The 25,918-nt window shown below is 39.1% G+C and overlaps 1 protein-coding gene across 2 annotated transcripts in view; it reads right to left on the bottom strand.

Moving 5' to 3' along the window:
• Positions 1 to 25,918, bottom strand: part of ryk (receptor like tyrosine kinase) — a 40,096-nt gene that overhangs the window by 12,673 nt on the left and 1,505 nt on the right. The window contains exons 2-11 of one of the 2 annotated variants that reach the window (XM_008407695.3): positions 15,403 to 15,524; positions 15,217 to 15,316; positions 13,484 to 13,612; positions 11,979 to 12,041; positions 11,502 to 11,643; positions 10,111 to 10,211; positions 7,494 to 7,577; positions 5,459 to 5,584; positions 1,658 to 1,744; positions 76 to 145 (exon numbers count right to left, since the gene is read on the bottom strand). In XM_008407695.3, the coding sequence (XP_008405917.1) occupies positions 76 to 145; positions 1,658 to 1,744; positions 5,459 to 5,584; positions 7,494 to 7,577; positions 10,111 to 10,211; positions 11,502 to 11,643; positions 11,979 to 12,041; positions 13,484 to 13,612; positions 15,217 to 15,316; positions 15,403 to 15,524 (1,024 nt within the window). The remainder of the gene's footprint in view (positions 1 to 75; positions 146 to 1,657; positions 1,745 to 5,458; positions 5,585 to 7,493; positions 7,578 to 10,110; positions 10,212 to 11,501; positions 11,644 to 11,978; positions 12,042 to 13,483; positions 13,613 to 15,216; positions 15,317 to 15,402; positions 15,525 to 25,918) is intronic. The other variant, XM_008407696.3, reaches the window with a different exon arrangement.

Here is a 25,918-nt window from a genome sequence, read left to right on the forward strand (position 1 = left end):
TTGCACATATATGGTGACATTATGACTTTTACTTCACCAAAAACATTAAAGCTCCTCCTGGCTGCTCCTACTTACCTATGATGAAGCCCTCTAAGTTTACAACTTTCTGTGAGCATCATGGTCACCTGCACCTCTGAGGCATGATCTGAGAAAGAATCAAGACAAAAAAAATTGGAAACCTAAAGCCATGTGTAAAGAATATTACAGCAGTAAAAAAACCTTTATTTTAATAAATGTATCCTTTCTGTTGCACAGCTCCTCTCTTGTAGTGGGAAACTTCAGAGGGAAGCTGACCTGTGCCAGGTTTTAATCAGTGTCTGCAGCTTTGGCTTTGCCTGGTACTTATTGTTCTCTTCCCAAGGGGTACATGAGACGGAAGCAAGGATTTTTTAACAAAGCCATAACTGGTAGAGGGGATATTGTTCACAGAGTGGTATCCACCCCTCTCTGAGTAAACACCAGAGAACGGAGAGGTCAAGAGGAAGCTGGCAGAGAAAGCTGACACATGCGGCTGACAAAGAAGCTGGCCGGAGCACCAGCCCTCTCTCAGACATGCAAACCTGCAGCGTGGAAATGACTTCAGAGTCCTTTACTGTCCAGCCTGACCGTTCATTTATTGGACTGGATCCAGATCTGGTTTTCTGCCAAACCCGTTAGGTTAGCAGAGGCTAATTCTGTCCAAATTTTTAAGATTCACTAATGTTTTCTAATTCTGTGCAGCGGATCCCCAGGATTCGCTCATAAAGAAAACAAGACGTTAAACGCAGCATTTACTTGTCAAGATTATGGCTGTGATTCGATTACTGAAATAATTGTCAGCTGATTTGGTAACAGATTAATTGTTAACTGAAGTTAACTCGGAGCTATTTGCTTAAAGGACAAAATATTCAGAGCAGTAATTAAGCCAAAATTGTACAAAAATTTAAGATAAAACCCTTTGTTTCCCCCACAACTCCTCAAATAGCAGTTTTAGCTTTACCAGGTTAAAATTCTTTAAAAAAAAACCCTTCTTATTAATTATTAATTAAAAGCCTAAACAGACCAGCCCTACACTGTATCGATAAGTACAGTGTAAAAGCCAAATTTTTTACATGTTGATGTTTCATGTTTTTGAGCTGCAGATGCAACCTTTGCTACAATCAAACGTTCACTAGAGGAATGCTCTCATTGCATTTTAGGAAATAAAATGTTTATTTTCTTATTTTTTAAAAAAGAAACTGAATTATTTATGTGTGCTTTCTATTGTATTTCTAACGTTGTATAAAATAAGCTTCAGAGGCTAAATGAAAAATCTGCAAAATGTGAGATTTTTAATCGACCATTTAATCAAACGTAATCTGAGTTTTTCCCTTTTCTTTCACCCAAACAAACGCATTTAAGTAACAGTTTGTGTTTTGTGTTGGTTATACTGTGATTGCCAGGTTTACAACCAAGATGTAACTCCAGTGAAACCATCTTTACCCCTCATCATGATGCTACCACTACTATGCTTTAGAGTGAAGATGGTGTCTCTGGATGACGTGTGTATATTTAGAGATGTTCATACAGATGTTCTTGCTCCAAGTTTTCATGGCAGAAAATGTTTCTCCCAACAGCACGTGTTTGACTCATTTTTTGCCCACTCTGTTTGTAGAAAACGCCGTTGGTCAGCACATACCTTTCACCGTCTTCACAAAGACCTGCTTCTCCTTGGTGGGGTCCTTTTCATCCAGCAGCACTCCGTGGAAGATGCGGCCAAAAGTGCCTGACAGAGACAAACCACAGGGGTTTCAATGGGAGCGAGGAGGCCAGAGGCGTCACATTCATTGACTGAAAGGTCACCTCGCTAACCGGCTGATCTGTGGACGCGTCTCTGCCCAAGACGCTTTGTCTCTATGGAGGGATTAAGGGGCTTTGGCTCGAGTTTAGCTGAAAACTGAAAAACTGGATCTTTCATCGCTTAGGACGGTGCAGAAATGCGCACGCAGTGGTGAGAAGAAGCAGCGGTGGGAAGGCGGGGGTGTGTGTGAGGGTTAGCTTTCATTATCTTAATGTTACATCGCCACCCGGGGACATTTCGGAGGCCATTTTAGAGCATAAACCATCTACATAAACTTAGAAAACAAGTGGCAGCCTGGGGGCAAACTGAGTCTTAGTCTCAACAGGAAAACGAGACAGAGCTGGAGAAGAGGGTTAGAGTTTAAGTGTCTCCCTCCCCCCCGCAACGTCTTCATCAAGCCTGTCTGGACCTGCAGGCTCCTTCACCCTTCAGCCCTGCATGTCACGTATTTGGAGTCTCGTGTTTTGACGGTACATTGCTTAATTATTCAAGACTTCTCAAGTTTTTTTTTTTTTCTTCCTCATTTTATCACGTTGCAGCTCAAATTTTCATGAGTATTATGTGGATTTAGTAAGGGGTCTGTGGTTGTTATACTCCATAATGTAATAGGAAGTTGACAAAGCACCCAGATTACATGTATGTCAGAGCAAATTGATGAGAGGCTTTATTTACTTGTGGAAATCTGTGAAGCCATTGGCAAGAAACTGTTCTGGGATATTTAGCATGTTGCTACACAATGAGAAATCTGTATTTACAATGAAAAGCATCTTGATTGAAGTATATTTATGATGAAAAACAGTGAAAAGTTGTGTTAAACAATTATTTTTTCATGATAATGATGCTTCCCAGTATTGTAAAGTCTGTTTATTTGTAAAATGAAAGCAAAATGTAAAAAAAATAAATAATTCGTCATCTACAAAATGTTTGTTAAATGCAGAAGATAAAGAATCCAGAGGTTGAATACCACAGGTATTGCTAAGCATACCTGTGGTATGCTTAGCAATGTTTAGCAATGTCTCACAATGTAAACGTAACAAACACACAAAAAAATACTAGCTTTAGCTTTTTTGGTTGGTAGAGGGGATTTTTTTCTGGGTGTTTTCATGCAAAGAACCACAAAAAAACACAAGTAGTTTAATAAACTTAAGTTGTCCCTTTTTGTTCTTCAGTTGTAAATTGAGTGCTTTTTTTGACAAAAAATTGTTTAGCTGGATTGACGGCTAGGGTTCCAAAAGACCCCTGTGTTAGTGAATTAAAAACCTAAATTATTAACAAGTTTGGCTCAAAAAGTTTTAATGTGGCAAACCAAAGAGATATTGCAAAAACACAAAATCTTACCAAGTATTTTTGGTCTTGTTTCTAGTGCTAATATTTAAATAGTTGCACTAGAAACAAGTGCAAATATTTAAATATGCGCTGTCTTGCTGAAAACGTATAAGTAACTTTTCAGTAAGACATAGGACCTTGTATTTACTAATTACTTTCTTAATATTGATGAACAAGCACTAGTTCTATTGGAAAATTATTTAAGTTAAAACAAGAAATTTTTCCAGTCTTATAAGTGAAATAATCTGCTAATGGAACTAGTACTTGTTTGTCACTACTAAGGGAAAAGTTACTCAAATTTTCTTACTTCAAGGGTACCAAGTTATCTGCGCTAGAAACTTGACCAAAATTACTTGGTAAAATTTTGAGTTTTTGCAACATAGAAAGTCAATACTTCATCTAAAACAGTGGAAAAACACTTATTTTTTCTGAAATCCTGTTTCTGTTGTTCTGTGATAACCCATACATAAAATTCATTCATTTAATGCAAAATACTATTATTTAAAATCAATTTCAATGCATAGGAGTTATGCGTCAAGAAAAGGGAAAATCTAAAATCAATAAATAAAAGAACATTTTCTGCAAAATGTCACCCTTGTCTACATTCCAGACCATGTGTAAGTGTTCAAAATCAAAATGCCAAACTCAGATTTGAGACTCTGTCATTTCATTTTGTGAGCCTTTCAGCCTTGATTACGGGAATGTGCACACAGCTACGCATCACACACAGATGCACGAGATTACATAAAAAAATTGGGTGCCAATATTCTCTGTTTAGTGTCAATTTCAGAATTATAAAGCATGTAAAAGCTTTCTGGGGGAAACATCAGTATATTTCACAGTTAATTCAAAGTTGCCACATAATTTCGCTGGAAAGAAAAATGACTGGAAATGAATTTCATATTTAAAACTTTTTTTTGTTGCTGTTCATTTACAGGAAAGCCAAAGGCTGATCTGAACACTGAGTACTTCCCACATTACATTTAAAAACAGAAGTGATGAAAAAAAACACAACACCCACAGACTTGTAATGGATAGAGTTGTATACGTTCCTGGTGATTCATGCGTCGTAACTGCGGCCCAGTGTAGGGCTGATGTCCAGAAAGGGAAGTTCACCATAATAACCATCCCATGAACACGCTGTAAACAGAGTGGCTGCTGTATGTGGTGAAACTGAAGCCCAAAGCAGCTGTGATTGCATTTCTGTTGAGCTGAAGAAAGACGTTTGGAAGCTTGAACGTCAATGCCCCCACCACCCCCTCAATGTGTTACATACTGTTCCTGGCAAGTATTCATCAACACCGATCTGATGAGGCACGCTCATCCCCTGCAGAGAATGTCAACAACTTTCATATCAATTCTGGAAGGGGTTATTAAAAGGCTGCGTATGCCTGAGTGGGTTCTGTGATAATCCATACATAAAATGCATTCATTTAAACATTTTAACAGCTGAAAACGTGTTTGTAGAGCAGAGCTGTGTTGGTTTAGTTTGTGTTACAAAGTTAAAGTCTCCACCTCTTAAGAGTTTTGTTTTTGCGTTGTCTCACTTTTTGAAAAGAATCTACCCAAACCAATCCAGACCTGTGTGTGTAGAGGATGCTCTACCTTGTTATAAACCATTAGTTACATTTCACCATCTGATTTCTGCCTGTACTTTAACTTCTAAAGTTAAAGTACAGGCAGACTGATTCAAATGTTTAAAATTGAGTTCATTGCAGGGTCTGTAACTAATTAATCACAATCAATTACATTTTAATCTAACTATCGACAAAATAAGGAATATTTTCAGTTCAAAACCAACTTCTGCTGGTAATTATTGAATAAATAGACATATGAGCTCAACAACAGATAGATACTGTTTTCAATCTGTTTTTTAGGTTATTCAACCTTCAGATTGGTGCAGAGTGTTGTTGTACTCATTCAGCTTTCAGGGGTTTCAGAAATGTGAACTGACTGACATCACCATTGGGGACGTCTGTGCTGCAGCTACATGTTTAGCACTTTGAAGCTATTTAAGGTTTGAATAGCTTCACTGATAGACTAACTGCTTTTAGCACAACTGGAACACAACTATAGTGTTTTCCAGTCTTATCAATCAGATCATGTTTAGTGAGCCAAGAGAAGCCCACTAAACATCGGTGTTGTTTGTGGATGTGCGTCAGATTTACAGCTGTACCAGAGAAGGATTAAGAACCTTTGTATGATGGGGAACAAACATGGAATTAATTGCATCGAAATGTTTAAAGCGTCAAATAAATAAAATTAACGCACTAAACTCTCAGTCCTAACTTCTTGTGACTATGAGACGGATACCTTCCTGTAGGACGTCTCGCAGCGTGACTCTGTCCCTTGAGATGGCGATGTCCTTCACTTTGGCCTTGGCCTCCATTAACGTCACGCTCCTCAGGTCATTCTTCTCTATTCGGAGCGAAGGGTAACCTGTGAAAGGAAAGAGAAATAGTCTTATTGCGCAAACGTTACAGCTTTCTCTGAGCTTGGTGGACTTTTCTTCTTGGATCGCTGAAGCAGTTGCTATAATTCAAATAAATTCCAGCAATTACAAGAAACAGACTCAGGAAGACGTGCTGTACCTTACATGCATATTGCATATCAGCCACCTCATGCAAAGTATTACAGCACTGTTGTTGCATAATCTTCCCCAGTGTCTGCACTGCCATTAGCTGCAGGCCTACACAGTTCCCCACACCTTTTATACGTCAAGGAAAACGGCAAACGTTTCATCTTCAGGATGCCGATGATGAATGACGGCTTGTTTTCACGTCTTTGCATCTGCAGCCTGAAACGATTAAATCTGCGCCACCAGCCTGAACTGCAGAGATTTGAAAAACTAGACTTGAATTGTCTTGCTTTTCCAAGTGGTATCAAAACTGTGTTTTATTTGAAGGGGGTTGAAAACACACACATCATAATATTCAAATCTTATATTAAAAACCTTACATTACTTTGCATAAATCTATTACATTCCAAAAAAATACTTTAAACTGTATCATTGTTCAGAAAAAGTTGAAGGGATTCACAAAAGACTGTATTTTAGATGAACTCTTACAGAAAACTAACCAGAACAAAAGTGGACAAAAAAAAATCAACAACAATAGATGATTTATGTAGACATATCATCTGAAAGCTGATATAATGACAGCAAGACATTGAGAACAATATTTAAGAAAACTCACATTTATAAAAACAGGTTGATGCTGCCCCCTAGAGGTCACAACATCAACACTCATTTGAACCTTGTTGCATTGAGGAGTAAACAAATGTTGAGTCAAATCGAGGCACAAGACAGAAAACAAACAAACAAACAAACACTGGACAGGAGGGTTGGAGTTGAGGCAGCTGTGTAAACAATTGGAAGAGGACAATAAAGTACGGCAGAGACGGATTTCTGTTTGTGGCGTCAAAGCATATGCATTAGTCAAGAATGTCAGCTGCAACATGGTGCAACACTGCAGCAGGTAATAGGAAGGTTGAAAAAGGTGCAGCAAAGGTGACCCGTTTTCTCCTTCTGAGCTTTAAATCTCAGTTATGGAAAACGCAGGATTTAGAAATGGTGGAAATCTTAAGAGTGAAGATAAAGTCTACTTGGTCTATGGGGGGAAACGTCACTCAAACAGCACCTCTAAAATCATCTTGTCTTTGTTTAAAACTATTAGTAAACCCTGTCTTAGTTTAGACACACACAGTGTGGCATCTCCTTTGCTTTATACAACTGAGGACTGTTCAGTACTAAAGGCTTGTTATGTGGTCAGAACTACATGGTTGAACAAGCCAACAAGAGTGCAGCTATTTAAAAAAGAATATTAAATCACACACAGTGATATTTTTAAAGGATTTCATAAAATATAAAACATGAATGTGTTAGTGTGGAACATTTATTCCCGTTACAGGTCTTCCATCCAGGACGTTTTCATTGCGTTGGCATATTTTCAACAATGCAGCAGGAGAAAACCCTGTGACCTGGTTCAGCTTTTAAGAAAACTAACATTTTTGGCCTAAAAATCATTTGAATCTTGTTAATACTAAGCAGCAGCAGGTCAAAGCTTTATGAAATTCAGACATTGGTTTCAAAAGTCTGATTGGTGAATCCTTAAATTAAATGAACACATCTTTATTCTTTGATGTCCATTGGTGCCATCAGAATTTTTTCACGTTGTTAAAAACTAAAACACAAAAAAAGGTTAAGACGACTTAACCTTGGCTTTTTCATCTAAGCCAAGCTGAGTTCCTGAACCCCTGAGGGAGCATTTGTTGGAGCTGGTAAAGTGTGGCAATAGCGTAGCGTGTGCTGCGGCGTTGTGTTTTTGATTCCTCTTCCTAATGAACTTACTTTTGGTTTCATGAGGGGGGGCACCTGGGTTTTGGAAGGAGGAGGCAGCAAGCTGGAGAATGGGCGCAGAGCCAGGGTGATTGTCTAATGACGGGAGGGGAAGGCAGGGAGTGGAAGGAGGGAGAAAGAAAGGGACAAATAAGCAATTACAAGGATTGCTCACACAAATTACAATGGCACCTGAACAGATAAACGGACGTAAATACATCTGATTTTCAGTTTCCTTACACATCCGTTAAACTGGGCATGCTGGGGTGGATTTCACTATCAAGCTCCGGGTTAATGTATTGGTATAAAACAGAGAGAAAAAAAGGTGAAATGCAGATTTAATCCACAAGAGGGCGGTGATGGATCAATGATTGACATTTTATCACTGGTTCTCAAAGTGACAAAGTGTTCCAGTTAATCTAACAGGTGATTTACCTCTGCAGAGCTGAATCAGCACATGTGTAACAAACAAGAAGAGGATAAAAGAGTCACTTTTCATTTTATTTAAGATTCACTAATGTTCTCTAACAAACCAAGGCCTTTACTGAACAGTTGCATTTATAGAGAGAATAAATCCCAACTTGCAACTGAAAATTTCCCAACTAAAGCCACAATCATGCAGCAGGTTAATGTGACCCAAATCTGTTTTCTTCCACAGATGTGAATTTTTCCAGCAGTCTGAACGGCCCAATTCCCAACTTTACACGCCCCACACCCCTGAACAAATAAATCGGATCTGTGCCACTTCCACATGTGGCACTAATTCGAATACGTATCTGATTGTTTTCAAAGCATCTGCAGTCTGAATGGTCACGTCGAATTTTATCCAATTTTTACGTCATAATTCTGCACCAGAAGAAGCGAAACGCTGTAAATTAGGACATAAACAAAGGCTGAAAATTATGTTTACAAACTTATGGAAGACATCTGTGTCAATGAAGTTCATCACCTCACCACTCTTAGTTCTGACTACACATTGAAACTGATTTTTCTATAGAAGTTGCAGTCAATGCACCACAAAAAACCATATTATTGATATTGATTTTGTTTCCATTTCACTGGCTTCCTTCGATACCATTGGCTGCCACTGCTGCCAATGGCAGCCATATGTTTATGGATTGGATTAAAAACCAATCCATAAACATAATTTCTTCTGTAAACAATGCACTGTTGTGTGACGTCTACATTGCTTTTCTGTGCATGTGGGTCGCTTTGTTGTAGAAAACTGTAAAAACACAGAAGTCACGTTGCGGTCGGGTTTAATTATCAAAGACAACGCAAAACAAAATAAATCTAGGTCCTCAGTTGTGCTGGACTTTGTTACAGGGCATCAGAATAACTTCACAGTTATGCCTTACTAAATTCCAGCAAAATACGTTGAAAGGTATGGTTGCAAAATAAGAAAAAAAAGAAAAGAAGAAAAAACGTTCAAGGAGAGTGGAAACTTTGGCACTGCACAGTATTTGGTGTGACCCACAATGGAAAATCAAATAATTCTGACCTTCAGACCACTGAGGCACCTGCAGCAAATTACCAATCTGGAAAACATCCAAACCCAGAAAAAAAAAAAAAAAAAAACCGACGGTCATGCATCTAGCGGCTAAAAACGCTGACATGTTGTTTTTAGTGAATGCTAAATCTCCTTATTCTAATAGTTTTATTACTAGTGATGGTCAATAGATAAATTAATCAAGTCTAACCAAATCAGAGGAAATGTTAATGTGGCGAGGGTCAATTCCTAAATCGAGTCTAGAACTGTGTTTCTCATGAGTGGGGAAAGAAAACGCCTTGCAGATGAAAGAGACTAGAAGTTATGAAATGGAACAAAAAACACCCCACAAGAGTTCACCAGTGTCTGAACTTTGACCTCATTAAAACCCGCCTAATGAATTAAAGGTGTCAAGAGCTTTAGTTAATGGCATTCCCCCCCGACCCCTTTAATATGATGAACTTCACAGCGGTTTGTGTTAGCGGAGGAACTGAACAGATCCAGACATCCTCAGGCAGAACCAGCGAGAGCTCATCACTTCTGTGCTCAAACGGCCCAAATCCAACGCTTCAGAAAGGTTCAGGGTTGTTTTGTTTATATGTAGCATTTAAGTTTGTTAGCACAAGTCTACCTTTCCCAGCAGGTTCTGTAATCGCATCATGTAGGAGTTTGATCACTTCCTGCCAGGTCTGGCATGAAAAGGTGGCCTTTCCCCCCCTCTGTCAACCGCTGCCTGATGCGAAGCACATGGTGCTGATATTTACACACCGCGCAGAGCAGAGGAGGTCACAGGGCTGACAGCCACAAAAAGGAAGACAAACACCTTGGCAGCGGCGGCGTTCGTCATCATATGATACCGAGTGAGGCTAATTGTGTTATTCAGTCGACTATTAGATTGGGAAAAGCATCTGCCGTTTGCAGATGCCGGCAGGGCGACGGTATAAAAAGTTAAATAAATAGCACGCCGGACGCAGTTATGGATCTAATCTAATCTAATGTGGAGGATAGCGGTGTGAACGCTGAATGCATCTGGTCTCACACACCCGCGCGCGCACACGCACACGCACGCACGCACACACGCGCGCACACACACACACACACACACATACACACAGTGCAGATGGAGCAAGAACACCTTACTGGTGACGGAAGCGGCGTTGTTTGGCGTGTCGGCCCTCAGGTACTGAGTGGTCTGGGTGGACGGCTGAGAGAGACCCTGTGAGCTTCCGCTGTCGCTCACACTGACAGAGAAAAGAGAAAACATGATGCAGATGATCAAACAGCAGAGATAAAAATAAACACGGATTTGGTTTCTGTTATCTAGTTTCAATCCAATTCAGGTCATTCTATTCTATTCTAATCTATTCTATATTGCCAATTTATAGAAAATGTTGACTCAAGGCACTTTCCAAAACAAAAAAAACAGACCATTTCACAAAAAAAAAAAAAATTGAAACACATTATAAACATGTATGGTTGCATGCATTTGCATTAATAGTTGCGATCACGACATCGTAACTTCCTGGAGGGACTGGAATAGAAACAGCACAAGAAAGTAAAATCACAAATGTTTCTCAATTGAGAATCTATGTTCATTTTAAACCCTAACAACGTGCAGAGCCCTGCTAATGCATGTACAGCTCCTGAACCATTTCACTATTCAAACAACAAGCAGGGTAATTCTTTTATTGGGATTTTCAAACTGAATCATTCTGCATAACCGTAAAGTTATGCAAAGAGGAAACATATTTTACATATGAGCTCTTAGTTATTTTTTTTCTCTCAAATAAACGCACAAGTGTGGTACGAGTTGGTGCAATATTCTATGATCCGGCTCAATACAAATAAAAGGTAAAATGCAGCATCAGACATTTACTTGTCTGAAACAAAAGAATCATGTATCATTATTGTTCTACTTTTTCTAGCAAATAAAATCCCAATAAAATACCTTGAATCTTGTGGATGTTGTGGGAGGAAACAGAAAAAGTTTATGGTTCTTTCAGCAACAACAGATAGGATAGGTTATCGAGTCAACAATAGGTAGGCTACCTTCTTCTGTTAGTCTTGAAGAAGGCAGCAGAGGAATTACTAAACTATCAAGAACCTTCAATTGGGGGTCAAGAAGAAATTAAGGAAGAATAATTCAATAGAGAAATATTTATTCAACAATTTTAAATCAAATGAGACTTCCTGAGTTGTGAGCAGAGTTTAACTCCTGGCAAAACAGGTCAAGACCTTTTTTTTAAACAAAAAAATAAGTCATTTTTAGTTTGAAAAGTCAATAAAGGCTCAAATTAAACTGATTTTCTTCCTCCTTTGAACTCAGGTTGCTTCAAAGTGAAAAGTAATTTGCATCACAGTTTTAAATGAATAAACCCACCATGATTTAGGTAAATTTGAAAGTTTTAGCTTTTTATTTGGGACCAAACTTAATTGCATTTAGCATAAAATTCATTTCAGGTGAGTGCCTATCAGAGCTCTAACTGCTATAGATGAGACATTAATGAGCACAAGTGGATGAAAACTCCAACCTGTCCTCCATCTCCACCCTCTTGACACTGTGCAGGTGGAGGATGGCCAGGATGATGGCCACCAGAAATATAACGATGCAGCAGACGCTCACGCTGATGTAGAACACCTGGGTGGAGGTGGTGGGCGTGGCCACACCATCAACTGTTAAAAAATCCAAAAGGATAACAGTAAATAAAGAAAACCTGGGTGAGGATTAAACAGTGTTCAACAATGTTGAGCTATTGATAAAAAACAAACAAACAAACGATTAAGAAAGGAGAGCTATAACAGCCTCTAGGGCTTTGAGTCCAATGTCACTACTTTTAAAACGTGGGTTATCATGTATTCCTCCATCCTGACCCAGCAAAAGGAAGACAAACCTACTAACGGTGCTTTCTTACTCTCACAAAGAGTCTGTATGGATGCCCCAGGAGAAGAAAAGCCATTCAAAGAGTTCGCTCTGATAGTTTGGAGCAAATGGAGGTACGGTTACTTACAGCCCGCTGTGGTCGCGCTGTTATTGTTGACAGTAACGGGAATGTTCGAGTTGGAGTCCATTCCTGTTCAGAGAAGAAGAAAGATTAGGAAAGATGATTTGATTAAACCAGAGTAACACATGAATGTGGTCAATTAAATGGTAGTTAAGATGCAGAATGCTGACAAGAAATACAACGAATGCATTTCATGGAACCACATTATTAAAAAGTAAAGAAAAACTCAATTATCTGCTCCACCTACAATGCCATGCTAAAGTATTCACACCCCTTGAACATTTTCACTATGGATGCACTGATATGACAAGTTGGACACAAATCACATATAGCAACAAGGCAGAAAAAACATCGATTAACATCATCAACCCAATTTTACATGCTTTTTATTATTTTGTACGAATGAAAATATGAAATATATATTCCAACAACCTAAAACAAAATCCAGGCAACCTTCATAAACAACCTAATTGTTGACTGTATGTCATTATAGCTTTGGAAACAAAGAAAAACTGCAAGCAGATGGCTGTCATTCTGCTAATGTTTATCAGGGAAGAGGGAAGCATGGTGGAGGCAGGGTCATGCTCTGGGTATAAAATGCTGAGGCGTTGGAAACCTTGTATCCTTCATGTGCTATAAAATGCTGTATATATCAAATATGACTAAAAAGGAATTTGACTTCATAATTTAAGCCTTGGAATTGGGCCTGTTTCTTTAAAAAAAAACTCCTGCCGTTTCTGAAACTCCGCCTTCAGGAAGTCTTCACAACGTGGCTCCTCTATTAACCCTTTAACAACACTTTTACCAGTGTTTCACTGAGAAGTAGCTTTTGTAATCAGCTTAGCAGATATAAGTTCCATCAGGTGTTTGCTAATTGTTACTGGCTAGTCTGAAGGAGCGGAGTGTAGGAGTTGCAGGGAAGGGCTGCTCTGAAGCTGTAACTCCGAGGAGGAGCTTCGTCTTGAAGGCGGGGATAGCTCCAGCCACGCGTTTTGCACAGATTTAAGAATATTAAAGGATTTCTCAAGCATGCTCTAAATAATCAAAGCAACACTCCAGATGTGTTTTTGATGAGGGAATAACAAAGTAACATGATGAAAAACTCAAAACATTTTATTTTACGCAACATTGCTCCTTTAAGACCTTTGGTTTGACGTGTAAAACCAAAGGGAAATATCTCTAAACAATAAGCAGCTGTAATGGAAGTAAAAGGTGATTCCATTAGGTATTAATCCTTAACAAAACCACTTCAATAACCATATTTTAAAAACCAAGCATAGTGTTGGATCATGTAAAATCCACACATTAAAGTTTGTGTTTATTTTGTAAACAAATCATAAAGCGTTCAAGAGGTCTGAGTACATTTACAGGGTTAGGAATGGGAACATGATTCCTTGTTTGTTTGTTTGAAGTGGAAAAAGAAAGAAAGAAAAAAAAAACTCATCCAGACAACAGACTCGGCTCCACTGTCTCAGTTTTGTTGAAACTCTAACCAGAACCAGAATTCGTACTTTTGAAGCACATTTTCCTCCTCTTGAAGTTGAGCACTGTGAAGTTGGCGTGGCTGGTCAGGTTGAGCTGCATGGTGACAAACGCCTCTTCATCCACGTTCTCTGAACAGATGATGTCCACCCTGAAGACTGTAGAGGAAGCACAGACATGAGCCAAAGACATGCACAATGTCTGTGGGTAAGAGAAATTTATACATATAATGGAATACTAGACTCTACAAAACTTTTTTTTTTTTTAGTCAAAATTATTAGGAGCCATTATGGAAGAGTCTCTTGTGGTTCAGGAGCCTCAGGCTGCAGATCCCTGATCTAGAATTTTATTTTATTTTTTTGATTGGTTTGAGCTTTAAATCATTTGGAGAAAAACGGTTCACCAGACAAAAATCAACCTTGCTCCACTGCTGCCTCAGTCATGGAGCATTTCTACGCCGAACAACAGGAGGGACAAATCTTGAGTGACGCCATCAACCTTCTGTCTCCTGAAGCTGCTTGGAGTTGATTACGGTTTATTCACCGGCTTGTTGACAACTGATTACAGGGTTTCAGCAGAGCTTCATAACTCCAAGTCAAACATCTTAATGTTGTGATTCTGAACCAAATCCCGCTCTTTAGTCATGGCAGTGCTCTTGGGCAAACCTCTGAGGAAGCCAACTCCCTTACCCTACACATGGACTGCGTCAGGATGAAAGGCTGCTGGCACGGAGCTGGACTCACTGCAGCATTCAGCTTTTCTTCTCGCAACAAATTATTTCCCAGATGTCTCAAACAATGGCAAGGAATTTGTGCTTCATCTTTGTCCTTCCTGTAGCATTTCAGTCTGTCATTTCTGAGATGTGGTAACAAACTGATGACCTATTCGCAGAGAACCAGACGCCACCAAGCTCTGCACTGGTGACAACAAGAGTTTGGTGAGCTCCCCAGAAGAGGACATCATGAACACTTCGTCACTGGACCTTTCACATTGAAGTTCTTCCTCACCTGGTAATCTGCTCTTCCAGATTAAATATTCTTAGCAGCAGTTTCCTTTTTCACAAGAAGTTTTCACCTGTGCTTTTGACCTAATCCGACTGAAATATTTCTCACTGACCAATAGAAAAATGTTAAAAGCTCAATATTTTTTCTACTAAACGTAATATTCATCAACCCCTCCAGTTTTTCACAATTGCAGAAATTTACCCAAAAATCAACAGATTCCCAATTTTTTTGTGCTAATGGTCAAAAGACATTGAGTTTAAGTAACTGCCAAGTCCAACCTGCAGGTGGCAGTATTAGTTACTTATGCTACACTCAGCCTTACATGATGTCAAGTTAAAGTGCACTGTGGTCAAACTATTCAAGTTCTTTAAAGAATAAAAATGTGCGTGGGTGCGTGTGGAACTTGTCGGCTTATTTTTGTCCCCTCGTTTTATTTCTTCAACATGTAGATTTTGAAAATATAGCAAAATTCCTTACAAGTACCTCTAAATTAACCCTAGAGTGAGTGATCAAAATTATTATTTTTATAAATTTCTATCAAATAAATCTGTATTCATATGATAAATCAGAGCAATTTTACAGAGTGCGAATTTTCATGGTAAAAACTGGAGCTGCAAAGGTTTCAAACCAACATGAAATTGGTAAACTAAGTGAACAATGAGCATCCTGGTCATGGTTTTAACTTACGCAATTTGAAAGTGTTTTAAATGTGACCAACGCGGTGAGCAATAAAACTAAACATGGGACATTTTATGGACCTGAGGGAACGCGGGGAACCTCCCCCTGACTGGAGATGTTGCTCCCTGGAGTCTTCAGGACAGCAGGGTTCTCCACGAAGAATCCAAGCTGGTAGTCGACCTTAAAATGACAAATTAAAATTAACAAGCATAATAATATTTAATGTGTGGAGAGGTAGTTAGGGAGATAAGGATCTGAATCCGTACCTTTGACCTGGAATACCATGTGAAGTAAAGGCTGTTAGTCTCAGTGGGCACAGGCATGTTGAAGGAGAGAGCGTAATGATTCACCATGTCGTCTCGGACGTAGTACAGCTCTGCATCCAGACCTGTGGAGCAAACAAGTTACAGATGATTAAATCAGAGTGGAAAATAATATAAAAGATCAAATTTCATTATTCTATGTCAGGAGAGAGCAAGGCCTCCAGCAAATAACAGGAAGGCTAAACAGATTACAGTTTCACCCTTTCGCGCTGTTATCCTTTTGATGCTGAACCTGGATATGGAAATGTTTGCATCCTTTTCAAAATCTGCCAAAATTATCTGTAAACTAATTTATTTGTTTTTGGTCAAATATTGTGCATTTATTATATCATTAAACAGAACTAAAAAATAAAGTAGTTTTCCCATTTTTTATGCACTAAAAGAATATTATGTCATTTTTGTGGCACACGGATACTTTGAACTTGACAGCTTCAACCCACTGCGACGAAAGGTTTGAACATGTCTGCTCTAGGGAATACACACCCACACACGCACGCACGCACACGCACAGTAAATTAGTATTTAAAAATGCTTTGTTTTAAAGCACTTTGAATTGCCTTGTTGCTGAAAATGTGCTATATAAATGAAATTACCTTACCTTACTTTACCTAAAGAAGGCTCTCCTCTTCATCTCTCCATTTGTCACAAAAAACTAAATGCCGAACATTTCTTATTTAGGATTTACGACTTCTATTTAAAAGTACAGTACAAAAAAAATTTTTACATGTGAGAGAAAAACCTGTTTCTTACTCATAAGAAGCAGGGCTAGTATGAAGCACAAGAGAGGAGACCATAGATTATGAAAGCAAACAAATCGGTATGATGCTTTGTAATCAACATGAAAAGAGCCTTAAAATGATCCATCTAAGGGTTTTTTTTTCTCTGCATCAAAGTCTAATGTGTAGTGATGAAATCCCCGATTCTGACCCGAGGCAGCAGCGGCAGCAGCAGCAGCCGCAGCAGCACTATGACTCTTTGATGGTGACTTTCAGAACATGGACTTTAAAGAGAAGAATCAAAAGCGGGCCCGGCCTCTCGCCGTCCCCTCCAGGCTTTCTCGGAGCTCCTGCTCCAAACCCGAGTCTTCTCCTGCTGCAGACAAAGACATTCCTACAAATTTATCAAACTAAAGAGGAGACACGTTACATTCACCAGCACCTGACAAGCCCACAGAGACACTTTGTTTCACTCAAATATTATTTTTTCCCCCCTGTTAACGTGTTTTTTTTTTTGTTTTGTTTTTTTTTACAAAAATAGAAAGCTTAAATTTAATATACAAGGACACACATGTTTTGTAGAATTATTATTTAACCAGCTTTAAAGGAATATTTTCCTCCATCATCATCATCATCACTAAATTAATATTAAAAAATAAATGTACTTAAGTTATATGGATTCAGGGGAGGAATAATTGCTGTGAAGGATTCAAACTGTTTTTTTCACTCTTTAAATGTAAAAAAAATAATTACAAATATTTGCTAAACAAATACCTTAAGGTTTGATTATATTTTCTTTTACAGATCTGTCCGAGCTGGAATTAGAGACATGTTTTAGAAAAATATTCAGGAAAGATTTTGCTTTTTTGATTTTGATGAGGCTGAATAAAAGAAAGCTTAAACTTTTTTGTGTTCTTGCCATTGACAGGAATTTAAATATTGTTTTGCTTTTTTTCATGTCATTTTCTTTTTCAGTATTGTGTTTTTTCTTCTTTTTTTTCTGATGAGTATGAAAAGGGGGCTGCACAGTGGTGCAGTTGGTAGAGCTGCTGCCTTGCAGCAAGAAGGTTCTGGGTTCGATTCCCGGCCCCGGTCTTTCTGCATGGAGTTTGCATGTTCTCCCTGTGCATGCGTGGGTTTTCTCCGGGTACTCCGGTTTCCTCCCACAGTCCAAAAACATGACTGTCAGGTTAATTGGTCTGTCTAAATTGCTCCTAGGTGTGAGTGTGAGTGTGTGTGTGTGTGTGTGTGTGTGCATGGTTGTGTGTCCTGTGTGTCTCTGTGTTGCCCTGCAACAGACTGGCGACTTGTCCAGGGTGAACCCCGCCTCTCGCCTGAAACGTTAGCTGGAGATGGGCACCAGCAACCCTCCCGAAGGTGTCAAGAAAATGGATGGATGGATGGAATATGAAAAGGTTAAAATCAATCAAAATAAGTACATTGATAATATTTTAGGATGATGGGTCAAAGATTGACATGCTGGTTTCAACCCCCATGTCAGTGGGTTGAAGCTGTCAATCTTGCTCAAAAAGTTCTCAACCAGGAAGCTGGACGGCACAACTTCAAACAGAGGAGGATGTTTCCCCCCTACAGAAAGTACCGATCTACATCCAAGTTTATATCTGAGCAGTTTTGTCAATGAAGACAAGCTGACAAGAGTTTGAAAACAGGAATGAAAGGTGATGGCCACAGCAGCAGGTCAGTGTGTACACAGCCTGAGAGCTGGGAATAAGAGGTTCCTGAGCTAAAGGAAGTGTAACCACTGCAGTCTGATCCCTGACTCGCACGCACTGCTTTCTGCAATAATGAATGAATGCCTGAATAAATGAAATGTCCCTGTAAACAGAGCCGCTGTTCGATTACAAAGTTTGGTCAAAGCATCACAATATTTATAAGAGCATCTATGTTCCTGACCGGCTCCTAAAATGGCCCGTGGGAAATGAGGTTTTGGATTCCAGGACATGTCATGTTTTCAGTTCATTTCAAGCCGGACATTTCCATTTCTATCTGCAAGTGTGAAGTGATTTACAGCAGCAGCAAAGGAGGAGGCCAAAATAGAAGAAGTGATGGGAAACTCCCCTCCCGACACACCTGGGTACACGCAGGCTACCGAGGTGGAGGAATACAATCATTGTTTCAGCTCTGCGGTTCTTGAACCAACAAAAAACCCAGCTGAAATTAGCCAGTTCACAGCTAATTTAACATGTGAATCAAACACTGACCTGGTGACATACGGGTGAGAGAATTTCTCTCTGACATGATTTCTTTATCATTTTTAGAGCTAACTGAACCCACAGCAGCTTTTAAATTTACTCAAAGTCTAGAGAAACATGCAGTTACATTTATACAGCACAAAGACGTGCAAGCAAGCCGTCTGCTGTTTTATAGACACATTGAAACGTGACGTCATCCATGTGAGAGCCTGCGCCCCAACTCCCTGCTGTAGGGCAAAGAAACGGCTAGACAACGATAACTACCGTTGGTTTTAGTTGTCAAGTTTTCAACATAAACCTTAAATGTACTTATGATATATAAAAGAAAAATGGATGCATCCATTTGCTACTAATTGTCAACACTAAGACAAAGAGATAACAAGGTCCAATGGTATCTCACTTCACAGTTTAATACAAATATAAATAAAAAAAAATACAGAGGGAAGTAGGTCAGTCGTGCTAGCTTGACTTTGACAACCTTAACATGTAGCTGTGCTGTGGAATTCAGTGTTTTTGGTGAGATAAAAATAAACAAAAAAAAAAACAAAAGGCGACCCATCCACACACCAAGTGATAGATCATCAGTAGAGCAGGTGCTTAAATTAGCTAATCAACCACCGCTGTGTTCAGATGTTATTAATCACCTGACTACAGGCAATTAATAAGAGTCGAGAAACATCAAGCCTGAAAACCTAACGCTGTAACGGACTGACTGTTCTGTTCTTTGTGTGGGAAAAGTCTGCTTGTTTTTGGTGTTGAATCCTGACAGATTTGTAATCTTTGCTCTGCCAGCTATTGGACCTGTTGTCAACAGCATAGAGAAAGCCAAACGAAAATGAATAATAAAAAGTTTTGTTAATTTAATTATTATAAATACAGGAGCAGGCAGTTTTCCCTGTTCAGGAAGGAACGAAAGCAAGGTGCAGATGTTCACGAGATTGAAACAAGAGCAGTACACTGCATGTCCACCTGGCTCCACCCTTCTCTGCTCCCATCGATCACACAACCCAGACAATTTACACCTGCAGCTACAGCAAACACCAAAATGGAGCTAAAAGACGTTAAACCAAAGCTAAGAACGGGAGACGTCACACTGCGTACTCAAATTATGGCGGGTTTACTTCGAGTTTAGGCCTATAATTTATGTTAATTAGCCAGGTTGGGTGAGACTTGGTTGGATTTGTTAGCTCTCAGTATTAATGTGAGTAACAGAGATCTTATCACTCAGCACAGCGCGGACTTGTCATAGTCAGACTGGTCTACTTGTATCCTGATCAGCCTAAACATGCCATTAGATCTGAGTATAACTAGGTACTGGGTTTAACTTCAGACAATATATTTGAGAGCTGCCAAGTGTAATCAGTCTTCTGCCTTCAACCACTATCCAGCTTCACAGCAGTTTGCTAAAGGGCACATCAACTTCTCTTTCAAGTGTTGGCAGGGAGAAACGATGACTCATTTCTCTTTCAGGTTCAGAAATTAAAAGCTGAACTTGATACCCTGGTGGCGAACCTCGTCATGAGTAAAAAATGGAGTGAAGCAAACGTGGATGCCTTATAAAGACTGCTTTAGAACCCAACAACAGACCAATCAGTGCTAGGACCAGGAGCTTTCTGTGGCGTTCCGGTCTGCATGTTCAGCTCTCTGACAGGCTGTGGATGACGTTGAAAGGGGAGAACAAAAGACGGCAGTGGTCAGGTGGTCAGGTCCGGGACAGATACAACAAAGAGCTAGTTGTGCGCAGAGAACACACGCCACCTCTAAAAGCCTCCTTCAGCGAGTGTTTGGGAGGTTTCCATCAGGTCAACCTTTCTCTAGAAAGCCACAATAACTGGGGAGGCAGAAAACGATCCGCCTGAGGCTCAAACAAACCTATACCAGCAGGAGGCAGGAGGAAAGGAAGCCAAAGATACAAGTTTGAGAGATTGAAGAGAGTGAATGCATGAAAACTATCCTGATGTGACAATGGGACAAGACGGATGTCTTCACCGTTGCATTTCTCCCTTAACCCAATGAAGGTTTATATGAATACTAGATGGGATGCATTTGATGAAAAAGTGGTGATTTCATAAACTTTGACATGAACATCTCTGCGATTCAGTCAGCGTCACTAACGGTGCAACATCCGGCTGTAAATATCATGGACTACTTTGTTAGGTTCACTTTTTACAATCTAAAGAATCTGTTTTTTGTTGTTGTTGTTTTTAAACCATTCTAGTATTTTTTACGTTACAATGTTCACAGCAGGGTTTGACAACATGTCTGCAAAACTTACCACATTATAAGCATCTCATATCAGTCGATGGATAATTACTGATTAATTGCTGTTTTAAATATCTGAAATACTGCTACACTGATGGTGTGACCCTTCTTGTTTTATCCAGTTTTCACGTCACACTGTTGTTCATTTCTAAGCAGTTTTTTGAGGCACAAAGGTGAAACCTGAAACTGCTGATGTGCAAGTTACTCAACAAGATGTTGCTAGGTAACCAAGGAGTAAGTGAATTATAGTTGATATCACCAACCTCATCTTTCCTCAATTTACCTCTCAGCATGTCCTGAGAGTATAAAATGAGACGGAGAGTTCCTGTGGTCTTATTGTCATCTGCACAAATTCATTGTAATATTGATGGAACCACAAGGCCTTGTTTTACTGAATACATTGCATAGATTTTAATGAAGCATTTAACAAAAGAGACGTGAATATGACCAGTGATTGAGTCTTGCAAGGATTTTATGCAACCTCCTAAAATGCAATTAACTAGGTTTTCAAAATTAAATTTGAAGAATGCTTCAAATTTGGTTCCTGATGATGCAACAAAAAATGTGGGTGTCCTTTTTTAATAAAGGAAACATTTTTTGCTTTCATTTTGAGCAAGACCGCAAACATTCATTGGCTAAATTCAGTATTTCTGATGAAATAGTAATTGTATTCCTGAGAAGAAAGTAAAAATTTCTTGATCAGAGCAATCGTTTTTTTAATAAAACACTGTGTCGAGTTACAGATCAAGTCTCTCTTTAATTGAAATACTGCATATGAAGTAAAAATAATTTAAAAAATGTCGCATTTTAGCTAAAAATAATAATCCCACCCGTACTTTTAACTTGGCATCTCTTGCCTGCGTTGGAAAACGTCTGGACACCACCGCTTTGTGGCAAACCAGATGCAACTGTCTAAATCAACAAGCAGAACCGAGTCCAGTCCTTTCTGACCAAAGCCTAATGCTAAGTGTTTACAGAAACCCTGCAGCATCACCAGATGCTACAAAAAGGTCCCATTTAAAAGCATCTTACAGCCAGAGAAAACACACACATTCAGTCCCAATCTCTGCAGTTTCCTTTGAGTTGCTTCAAAGAGGCCGTGCATCAATTTTATTTTCTCCTCTTCTTCGTCACGCGCCTCAAGGGAATAAAACAAGCAAGCATGAGTGCCGCAGTTCACCGATGTCCCAGTTCATTCCCAGTTCTTCCCCAGTTCATTACATAAATATGAACTAGTTTCCTAAAAGAACTATATATATATATATATATATATATATATATATATATATATATATATATATATATATATATATATATATAAAAAAACTGTAGTTGCTCATTTGTGTCAACATGGATGGATGTATCTTTAGGCGACGCCTCAAACACACCAACCCTGCTCGGGTATTTTTGGAACAGCGTTCTCGTTTTGAAACGCTGGAGTGTTCGATGAAGAACTGTTTGGTTTTTTATAGTTTAAAAGGAGATACATTTCCTTATAAAATGTATCATCTATTAAATAAAAGCTACAAAAATATGTTTCATATATCTCGTCTAACTGTTTAGACAGTATTTCCACAGCCTAGACTTGAACAGGAGAAACATTTCAAGATCATTTGACATGAAAAATGGAGAAAGGACAATGTGACTGGGATCCAGAATGCCAACAATACAGACACACTCGCACTCGCACACACGCACACACGCACACACACACACACACACACACACACACGCACGCACACACACAAAGGTTTTCAGTTTTACAGAACCTCATGAGAGCAGGAGCAGCTCAGACAAAAGATGTGAAAGCAGGAGCTCCTCTGTTTAGCCAGAAGATTCCTGAAGAGTGGCATGAAGGAAATGAATGCTGCTGCCAATCATGCCTCTTTTCCAAAGCCTGGGCTTTGCCTTTCAGCCTCTGGAGGAGGAGAGAGAGAGAGAGAGGGAGAGAGAGAGAGGGAGAGAGAGACTACCCGACATGCCCTGAGCTGTTCAAAATGCACAGACAGTTTGAATCAGAGTATTTCTGAATCTGAGAACTAAACCAAAAGGCTCAAGCATGAAGTACATGGTGCAGCACATGATGGAGAGAAACAGGATTCCAGTGATTAAACAAATTGTTTTGTCACCATTAGAGGGGCGGTATTATGTAAAATCAATTTTTTTATTACATCATTTGTAATGTTATTCTCTCATCGAAAACATACATTGGGTGCTGCTTTGATTCTTTCATTCATGTTTGAGAAATCCTTTAATCTCCCAAGGCAACCATTCAGCTGTGCAAAACATCTGGTTGGACCTAGCGTCCCGTTCGAGGACAAAGCTTCCCCCACAGTTTCCAGGCTTCCGGCCTCACAGAGCAGCCCTCCCCTGCAACTCCACCACTCAGTTCCTTTAGACTAGCCAGTTGCAATTAGCAAACACCTGGTGGAGTTGCTGAGCTCATTACAGCAGCTACTTCTCAGTGCAATCCTGATTAAAAAACATTGTCAAAGCGTTAATAGAGGAGCCATGTTGTGATGACTTTGTCAAGGCTGAGTTTCAAAAAGAGCTTAATAAAGAGACAGAGGCTCAATTTCAAGGCATTAAACACAAAGTCATATAGATCAATGGATCATGATGTCTCTGCGGACAAAATTACCTTTAAAAAAAAAACCATATTAATCATCAGCATGAAAATGATCGAGCTTGTTTTATTTTATCATGTTTTTAGCTGACTCATCACTTATTGAGACAGGCTAAGCTTCAGGCTTAACTTCTAAGGAAGAGAGAAGTTAAACCAAACCTGGGAAAAAAAATCCCCAATCTTTGACTTCAAAAATAGATTTGTACAAAATCATGATAAACGATATCAGTGCAATCTCAGAAACCCCATTAAAATCCTAACAGCCTATGTGAGTGAAGAACTGATGTGGGAGATGAAAGAGTAGAAAAGAATGTGAATCCAACACGAGCTTCAGGTTCAATACCCGCTAGTCACATGGAAAAGCAATTAAGCGATGCCGCCGGCCCGTCAGCCCTGGACCAGAGCTCAGCTGAGGTAGGATGTTTTCCTTACCAAACCCTGGGGAGTCAGGCTGCTTGGAAAAGTTATCATCTGCTCCAAAAGCAGAAAATTTATGCAAAGCCTGCATCAACCAGAGATGCTTAGAGAAGTGCCTCAGTGTTTCGGTCTCTGCACAGAGAAAATATGAACGAGCGGGAAGGGAGTAAATGTAAAATTGTCTCAAAGTTTCACCAGCCAGTAAAACATAATAAAAAAAAATTGAAAAAACATCAATGTTCTACTGGACTGCAGCTTCAATGGAGAGGAGAGCTGAAACCTAATGTTAGACAGCAGTGAGATCCACCACCAATGATTCTGATTTAAGCAACAAAAAACTAATAAACTGTATATTGATCACCAAAATACATTATAGACCCGTTGTTGTTGTTGTGTCAACCCTCCAGACACAACAACAACAACAACCAGAAGACCTCTGAGGTCTGCTCTCCATCCCCAGAACCAGAACCAAACATGGAGAAGCAGCATTCAGTTTTTTATGCACCACAAAATCTGGAACAAACCTCCATAAAACTGCAAAATTGCTGAAACACTGAGTTCCTTTAAATCAAGGCTAAAAACCCGATAGGTTTAGAGCTGATACTGTAACACTGATCAATATATTTGATGTGTATTCACTTGATGATGGCTTTTGACAAAATGTAACTTTTATGGCTTGTTTGATAATTGGCTGTATGGTGTATGATGTTTTTACGGTGTAAAGCACTTTGAACTGCCTTGTTGCTGAAATGTGTGACAGACAACCAAGAAAACAGGTTTGAATTGGTGCTTTGATGGCCGTTATCAATGTACGGCCATCAAACGTTTTACTCAGTCTTTTCCTAGTTGGACTGTCAAACTTTGACGCAGCATTCACTTGAGTCACCAGATGTTTCTTTTATTACATTTTAATATGTTAAGCATAAATACTGGATGATGGCGCATTTCCCTTTCACAATGGCTGTTCAGTCTGGCGTTGAATGAGTTGAAGCATCAAAGCAAACTAAATATAATCACAAGCAAACCAGTCCTTCTGTTTGATGATTACCAGCTCTGAATAACTGCATTGTCACTGAATGACCGGGCTAACACAATAGTCTTGTGACACCATCTACTTCTACCTGCTGATAAATCCACTAAATAGAAAAAGATATCGCTGTTGATCCACGAACAAACGCTAACGCGATTATAGGTTGATGACCAACTCATTTTTGACGGAACTCCGGCAAAAGTCGAAAACCTTCTTCTGATTTCGCTGCTTCAGTTTCTGTGTTAATGTGGAAGGAGCCGCTCCCACACGGTCTAAACCCTAAAACAACAGCTAAGGAGCAATGCATACACTGACTTAGACTAGGCATCCAAGAAGAGAGTAACCTCATGCCATTACATGCAAAAAAGATAAATAAAATAAAAAAAATCAAACATCCAGAGTAATTCACAGCTTCATCACTTTTTGTCTTTTTGCCACCATATATGGCTGAAATGACTGATATGGCCAAAGATTATACACACTGCACCAAAGACATGAGCGTGTACAGCTGTGCTAAAACAGACGACCACGTCATAAACTACTTTGTTTCAGAGGCTTCAAAATGTAGGATTTGGAGGTTGCATGTTGTTTGTGTTGTGTATGTTTTTTCTCCTGTACTTTAACGCAAACATTAGAGAAGCCTCAAGGCCGTTTTGTTCCTCCTCTTGATTAAGTGGAAATTGAAAAACCTTTTTAATTAAGTGTGAATTACTCTGCTATATATAGTCGTCTGGTAATTGGGTTTAGTTTATAGCCAGCAAAAATATCTGAAGAGACGAGCAGGAACAAATTAAAAAAAAAAAACTTACACAAAGATGAGTTCATTTCAGATTAAAACACTGAACTGACTGAAGGCTGAAAATGACCCTCATCTCTTTGTATTTTTATGCATTTCTACTGTTGTGTAAAATAAGCTTAAGTGGTTAAATGAAATATTTGCGTTGATTTTTTTCTATCTGATTATCGATTACTAAAATAATCCTTAGTTGCAGACGTGGATTAGAATGATCTTTTCGGAAACCACAATCTGTAGAATGTGATAATTATTCAATTAGTCATCAGAATAATCTACAGAACAATCAATTACTGAAACAATCGTTCCTTTCAGGCCTATATTTAAGAAGCAAATCCTGATTTCTATGGGCAAAAGACTAAACCATAATTACATTACATTTCTTTCTAATGTTTATTATCA

The sequence above is a fragment of the Poecilia reticulata genome, chromosome 4 (assembly GCF_904066995.2).
Source record: "Poecilia reticulata chromosome 4, P_reticulata-male-v2, whole genome shotgun sequence".
Lineage (NCBI taxonomy): Eukaryota > Metazoa > Chordata > Actinopteri > Cyprinodontiformes > Poeciliidae > Poecilia > Poecilia reticulata.